A 7,989-nucleotide genomic window follows, 5' to 3' on the forward strand; every position below is an offset into this window, starting at 1 on the left:
AACAAATGCCTTGTTTATAATGAGTTTTCATGTTTTTGTCTCGTCGCTCCGGCCGGACAGGGCATCACAGTATGGTAGGGGCGTAACATTTCCGTCACACGCTTGAGGTATTCGGCCAATCACAACGCACTGGATAGCTGGCCAATCAGAGCACACCTCGCTTTTCAGACTGATGAGCTTTGTAAAAATCGACGCGTTTCAGAAAGGTGGGGCTAGAGGAGAAACAATAATGTACAGTATGTGGAAAAGAATGTGTTTTTTTAACCTTAAACCGCATAAACACATTTCATTACACCAAATACACAAAATAATGTTATTTTTAGCAGCATCATATGACCCCTTTAAACCATCACTTCTGGCCAAAAAATGAGCCCATCGACATATGTGACCTTGGACCACAAAACCAGTCTTTAAGTAATCTAAAGCAGTCTTTAATCGTGTGGATTACTTGGATTATTGTGATGTTTTTATCAGCTATTTAGACTCTCATTCTGACGCCACCCATTCACTGCAGAGAAACCGTTGGTGAGCAAGTGAGTACATTTTCAGCTAATTTTCATTTTGTAGTGAACTATTCTTTTATTTTTTTATAGACAAAAACAGGTTAGAAATGCTTTACAGCTGAAATTGTTTTCATTTCATAACTGAAGAACTTTGCAACATTAATACTGCTATTTTTTGTTACTGTAAAACTGCTTTGAAACAACCTGCATTGTACAGTATATAGCACTATATAAATAAATGTGACTTGATTTGACTTGGAATGACATGAGGGTGAGTAAATAATACATCCTGTTGACTCCTTCTTTTTACTGGAACATCACCCTCTTACATAGTCAGAATACATAGTTCTGAGCGGTAACTCATGCAGTCATTGTGAGTCACTCAATACAAGCCTTACCGGTTCACAAAGCAGCTTAGACACTCTTTTATTTTGAGGAGTGAAGGGATCTGAGTTCTTTTTGTCAGAGACAACCACTTCATTAAAGATTTATAGCCTCAAGAGATGCAAAGACATTTCAGTTCAGAATACAAAAACCAGTATTGTCCAGTGTACTCAGTAAGAATATGTGCTCCATATTACAGAGTTTCTTTCAGACGCTGTAGTTTTACTTCTGTTCGTTGTCACAAAGGTTTAGATTTACATTCTGCAAGAGGAAATTGTCTGTCTACATGGACATATAAAAGCTATCTAATAATTATAATGTTTGTAAGGGACACTGTGAATGTGAAAGACAAGCAGGGGTGTTTCGTGACTGACAAGTGACAATTGTGATGATGTCTGGGCAGATCTTTGGCTGCGGATGTGTTTGGGGTTTCGAAATTTGCAGCGGTTTGACCCCGCTTGGAATGCGACCATGTCTGAAAAGCGCAAAGCGCCCTTTTTTTGTCTGAAAAACTGCTTGAGGGCTTGTGATATTCAGTCAGTGGCATGAAAGGGTCTCAAACAGACTTCCATAATTCCACAACAGAGACCTGCAAAGATTTACAAACCCAACAGGACGAAACATGCTCAGTACAACCAACATATGCATCTTCCTTTAATCTTCACAACATTTTTCATGCTGTATTTCCTACTGAGTTAACACTAAGTATGTGCACAGTGTTATTATAGTGTTAATTATATATATAACACAGTGTTATTATAGTGTTAATTATATGCCATTTTATATTTGTATTAATATTGTTACTTACATAACTTACATAATATTAATATTTCATTGTAATAGTAAAATATTTTGAGTTTTATATTTTCATATTTCATTGTATTAATTTAGTAGTCATGTTTATTTATATATTTATTTAGCTTTAATTCATTTTTATTTCAGTTGTAGTTTTTTTAGTACTTCAACTTATTTCAGTTAGTCGCCAAGGCAACATTTCTCATTTTCATTTAAGTTTTTCATCTAATTTTTTCCCCCCAAAACAATGTTTAATCATTTTAGTTAACAATATCAACACTGTATATTGCACATCCTCAGATCCTCCACAGTCTCTGCTCTGCTTAGTTTCTTTGTCACTGCTATTTAAACCACAAAGCGAATTCCAGAGTTATCATAAAAAATTAAAATTTAGCCATTAATCGCTTATCAGTTTTGGTGTTGTTAATTGAATGGGAGGAAACTCACAGCATTCATATTTTCTAAGAAATGTTTAAACCTCCCACCATGATTAAATCCATGCCATTAAACATGAATAATAACATGTTGTTTGACAAGTTGCTCCTTCCCTTCTTTTGTAGATGCTCATTTCATTTGTGTTATAACTAAAGCTACTTAATAATGCATTTCAGGCCTTTTTATCTTGGTTTTCAGTGCTTTGCATTTTCTGTAATGCATTTATTGTGGTAGAAAAAGCATGTGGGATAATGGGTATCACAGCATGTCAATTAATCCCAGTAATAGTATGTTTTTTTGTTTTTATTAGCTTAGCCACACCCTGTTATCGAAGCGTTGTCATATGAGCCTCTAAATGGATAAAGGTGGTTAAACATCCCATTACAAAGTAGTATAACTACCACTGATACTGAGGTTCTCATATCTAGACTTTAGTGATCAGTGGGCTTGTCGTCTCTGTTGTGTAGGTCTTGGTTTCTGTCACTAAAAAAGGTGGTGCTAATCAAAGAAAAACAACAACAACAACACCCTCCAACTGATACTGCTTTGCAGTCTGTTTTTTGTCAGATATCCTGATCTCGGTTTCAGATATTAGGTCTTTGTCTGGACGTCTGGTCTTGGTTTGACAGACTCCAGGATTCCAGTTATCAGGAAACCAGAGCATTTGAAATCTCTAGCATGCTTTGATGCACAACGAAAGTGATAAACATTATCCAGGGTAAATGTGTGGGATGAAGGAGACTGCTAAGTCATCTGAGTGTTTCATTAGAATGATTCCAAAATGGGCTTTAGTGGCTCTGGAGATTGTTATGAAATGAATCTGAGTTTTAAAAAAAAAATGGAGGACCAAACGGTGCAGAGATGCAGCACTCCCCTCACACAATCCCTTTGAGGTTTTCTCACAAAATCTGGCTTTAAAAAATATAACCTTTTACCTGCAGCTAAACCTGGTTTGGATGTGGAGAAGCCGTAAGCATTCATTCTGGACAAGTCTGTGTGAATGTTGAGACTATTTGAGACCGATTAACTACTTATTTTTATTTTTTATTTTTTATTTTATGTTATTACAGCACGAAAGGTGTGAAATATAATATTCTACATCTTCTATATTCTACATCTTCTGCAGTTTAAGGTTAATATTATGACTAGGCAAGATTATACGGCAGGGAATGGTGTCTTTATAGTATCAGAACATCAAAGAAATCAAAGCTTGTCTACATGTGGTCTGCCTTTTAGGTCCTTTTAGAAGTTATCAAATATTTACATGCCCATACCATCAAAATTCTCTCATAAAAGGCTCTCATATAGTACCTCAGCAGACAAAAAAAAAGCATAAAAACAAAACAATAAAAACCCTTTACAATTTTACAAAAGAACAGCAAGCTGTTTTATGTTACATTATATCATTCAACCTTTTTTAAAATGCAAAATAAATGACCGAAAAGGAAAACACCTCATAATTGTAGTGCAAGTAGGGGTTCAATAAGAAGCCCTTCTTCATTGAAAATGTTACAATGGAACAGTTTGATATGCTACAATCTATATAACAGGGAAGAAAGGGGAAAAGGGAACCCTGGGGAAAAGTGGGGCTATAAACTCATATATAGAGCATGAGAAAGTGGGGGCTCTCAGCTGATGCTTTGTGTTAATGGACGCTTTGCATTTGCTGGGTCATGCTAAAGCTCTCACAATTTGTGAGATGGTCTCCAACCATTACAGACCACAAACTGATTGATTCCTGTAAGCATTAGGAAGCTTAAATTACTTAAGTTACTGAAAAGGGCACACATGCAACAATAACTGGCCCTCCTTCACCTTCCTTATGAGTTCTAAAGTCAATAGACCCCCAGTTGTTCCAGTTTGAGTATCCTCATTCATCACTAAAACGCCAAAATATTTTGTAAGCAATACGTTGAAAAAATGGCATTGCTAAAGGGAGCATGTGCACGGGGGAGACACCTTGTGATTCAAAGCCTGAGGCTGAGAGTCATTCTCACCGGAATTCTCTCTGAGAAACACAGAAACTAAAGTATCGTCCAAAGACGGCCCAAGGCTGTGGGCTCTAATCTTTGAGATTTGTGCATCACCTTGACCAGATCTTGTGCTGGATCGGTCCCTCAGAGCTCACAGCACAACAGCAAGAAATAAGAACAGTACAATTTAACAGCTTATTGCACAAGAAAGTCGTTTCAATGACCCTGCCTCATGACCCTGACATTTGTCATCTCTTTGAAATAATGTGACTATTTTAAGCTCTCCAAATCTTCAAACCACATCAAAATAAAGAGGGGGAAAAAGAACCAAACCTCCCTGCCCCAAAGAAAGATGGGTAAGTAACATTTATTATGACTCCTTTTTTGTTTTAACATGTCTCTGCCTCAAAGGGTGAACGATTATCTGATCATAAAGGCTCTGTGAAAATGATCTGTTTCACTTGTGAGGTCATATTCATTTTCTGCAGGATGATGTAATGATCAAGTACTGGTTACACCTGAATAGTGTCACAAAAACCTCAGTTTAAATATCCCTCTCTTTATAATCAAGCTCATAAACAGGGTGTTGAAGGTCTGATGTAAGTAAATAAATCAATACATTTCTTATGTAATAAATATAATTTCTACAGATTGATTGATAGTTCTTTTTCATTAAAATTAACAATTATATATATATATGTGTGTGTGTGTGTGTGTGTGTGTGTACATATACAGTATATTTATATATATATATATAGAGAGAGAGAGAGAGAGAGAGAGAGAGAGAGAGGTTCTTTGTTCACAAAATAAATTCTTAATTAAACTTTGTAAAATAATATAAAATTAGTCTTGACAACTGTGCTATTAAATGCAAATGCAAAGTAAAGTCAATCTTCTATGTTCTCACTGCCAAGCACAGTCAGATGAACTAATGAAGCCTTCATGCATTCGAGTTTGGCTATTGACGGACAATGAGCAGGTCATTAAGGGCATCCACACCTCCCACAGACCTGTAGATTACGTCAGGGTCAAAGTGTCATCCTCCACTCTCGGCCCACTCCCTCCAATGCATTCAATATAATGAGGCTGTGCTGCTTTGAGACTCTCATTCACACTTTGTGGAACGGATGAATGTCCTTTGAGCATATTAGTGGAGAATGTCCCTCTCTCTCACTTTGAATTGCAGACGATCTTATGTGAAGCTCACATGTGTTTTTGGGCACCTAATTGTTGTTGGTTTCTATTAATTTGAAGCGAATGCTCCTCATCAGCATCGTTTCACTCTATCTGAGGTGTCACCATTACTATGAATCTTTTTGACGACGGTTTAGGACTTTTTTTGTCTAATGCAAAATTTCATGGCTTTGTTCATTTGCTTTAGGCAAATCTTTACCTCACAGAGTTCATGCTCACAGCTTTTGACACCAAAATATAACTTTAATATCAGATAAATGCATGCAATAAACAAAAACCTAATTTGTGTAATTATATCTCTTATTAAGAGGCCTGTTATATTAACAACAAAACCAACCTCTAAAACACCTAGAATGTTAATGAAATATTGTGCCCTGTTTATGAACTCTCTCTGAGCTGTCATAGGCTCTCCTTTGAGAAAGAATCGTCATGGTTTGCCTTTGTTCCTCATGCATTCAGTCTCGTATCTATCAGGCGGGCATTAGGAGGTGTGAGGAAGTACAATACAAACAGAATGAGATGAGGGAACACCCCACTCCATGAGCCCACCTGCCACTGAGATCAGTGTGTGTGTGTGAGATGGGGGATTTCAGCTAATATTGGGGCAATAAAATATAAAAGAGGAGAAAAAAGTGTCTTGGTGGATAACAGGCAGGAGGAATAGATAATGGAGGGAGAAAAAGAAAGATGCAAATGATTCATGTCTCTTCGTGTACCAGGTTCACTAGATTTGATCTGGCTTTGAAAGATATTCTCTTATCTAAAGACTCTTTCATTACAAGTTGCATGTTTTACACGTTTTGATTAATTAAATAACATGAGCATAGCTAATATTATTTGTTTTATATTATTGCAGCCTTAGGCACACATAACTCTGAGGTGTAAAAAGCATGTCAGTGCATGTATAGCCATTGGAAATGATGTTGTGCTTGTCGGTTTGTCACTTACAAAGCAATAAATAACACCTATCTAATAAGGAACGTTCTCAGAATCGACTTGTTATAAACAAATATATCCAAGGTTCCCATTGTTTGAGCCAATATTCAAATTTCTACAGTCAGTTTGAAAAATCCGGGCGTGGAAAGAAAATTCCAGTAGTTGGACGGCAAATCATGTTTTAACATTTAGGTCAAATTTATTGTGGTTTTAGTCTTTTAATTAAGTTGAATACTTGCAAACAATGTTGCAGCCATCTTGGAAATAATTCCTACTTTCTGAGGAGATCCTAAGCATTCAGTTTTTCAAGGAGAATTTCATATGAAAGCCATGTTGTTTTCCAGGACATCCAAATCAAACATTACGAAAATGATACTGTATAGTAAAGTAGAACCAGATAAAGATCACAGATAAGATAAAGGATGTGTCATCATGTGTTTTCTAGCAGGTTAAATTAGTTTAGACACACAGTACAGAGGAGGAGCTTCAGGACAGACCTGTAACCTAGGGCTGTTCGAGTCCAACATTTTTGGAATCGAGTCCGATTCCGATTCCTGCTTCTGGATTCGATGGGAATCGATTCTTGCTGTTGTTTTCGATTCTTTTTCGATTCTTGTTTTTTTTTTGATCGAAGGAACCGAATCTCACAAGGATGACTGCAGGATAGGTCGTAGAACGTATCCTTCTCATAATATGAAGCTTTATTAAAAAAAAAAAAAAAAAAAGATACATAAATTGTAATTTTGTCTGCTTTGCCCATGACACAGCTCAGCAGGGACATGCGTTTATCGCATGAATTAAACAAGGCATGAAGTGTCTAAAATAAATGTGCACAGTTCAGCTGAATGGTGAAGTTTACTTTGACTGTATGCTTTGCACAATATTAACAAACTGTACACTGAAACAAAATGACCAGAACATTAATAACTGCAGAGCTCGTGGTTTATCCGTCAATCAGATGCGCTCTCGGCCGCTGATCAATGCTCATCACGTTTTCTTTTACAATCATCATTGGCTGATAGAAATGTAAAAAAAAAAAAAGTATTTTAGATGGTAATAAGATCAAGACACTCGAAGACGTCATGATCTATTCTGTCCTTCCATCGTAAAATAACCTCTGAATCGTTTTTTTGAACTGGTTCATTAAAACTATCTATCCGAATCAGGAAACTAATCAGACTTCTAATCACTTTTAGCGAGCATGAGGGAGGTGAATGGTGCTTCTCAAACGGAAGGCTGCGTCCTAAAATTCAGATGATCAGTACCGACTCGTTTTCTTTCAGTTTATTTTCGTGAATTTAAATGTGTGCAGCCTTCCGTTTGAGAGACACCCATAGATAAGCTTTGTTGAACTGAAAAAGGCTCTGAACGAGGAGTCGATTCCCTTGATGGAATCGACTCTCGATTCCCAACGCCTCGGAATCGAGGAATCGATTCTTTTAGGAATCGATTCCCAGCCCTACTATAACCGCCCATCAGGGTTTCAGCAGATGTAACACGTGGGGAATAACCTCAAAGTTTGAATTTCCTGACGCATGTTGCGTGTGTTGTTGCGCTTTCCAGAACATTTTCCTGCAAGGACGCTCTAACGCAAGGATATTTTCTCGAGGCAGAGAGATCCAGACTGCCGAAAGATGCACCGGACCGCTCTTTTAAGGTGTCTGCTCACCGTATCACTGATGACTCAAGGTAACTTAACAGAATATATATATATATATATATATATATTTTTTTTTTTTTTTTTTTTTTTTTTTTTAATTTTTTTTTTT

The 7,989-nt window shown here is 36.7% G+C and overlaps 1 protein-coding gene across 2 annotated transcripts in view; it reads left to right on the forward strand.

The window, feature by feature from the left end:
* The first annotated feature begins 7,662 nt into the window (after positions 1–7,662).
* The window catches only part of alcamb (activated leukocyte cell adhesion molecule b), a 26,631-nt gene continuing 26,304 nt past the window's right edge, over positions 7,663–7,989 (forward strand). The window contains exon 1 of one of the 2 annotated variants that reach the window (XM_016288653.1): positions 7,663–7,909. In XM_016288653.1, coding sequence (XP_016144139.1) covers positions 7,855–7,909 — 55 coding nt within the window. In that variant the 5' untranslated portion in view covers positions 7,663–7,854. The remainder of the gene's footprint in view (positions 7,910–7,989) is intronic. The other variant, XM_016288652.1, reaches the window with a different exon arrangement.

This window comes from Sinocyclocheilus grahami, unplaced genomic scaffold, assembly GCF_001515645.1.
Source record: "Sinocyclocheilus grahami isolate Dianchi unplaced genomic scaffold, SAMN03320097.WGS_v1.1 scaffold233.1, whole genome shotgun sequence".
In the NCBI taxonomy this organism is placed as follows: Eukaryota; Metazoa; Chordata; class Actinopteri; order Cypriniformes; family Cyprinidae; genus Sinocyclocheilus; species Sinocyclocheilus grahami.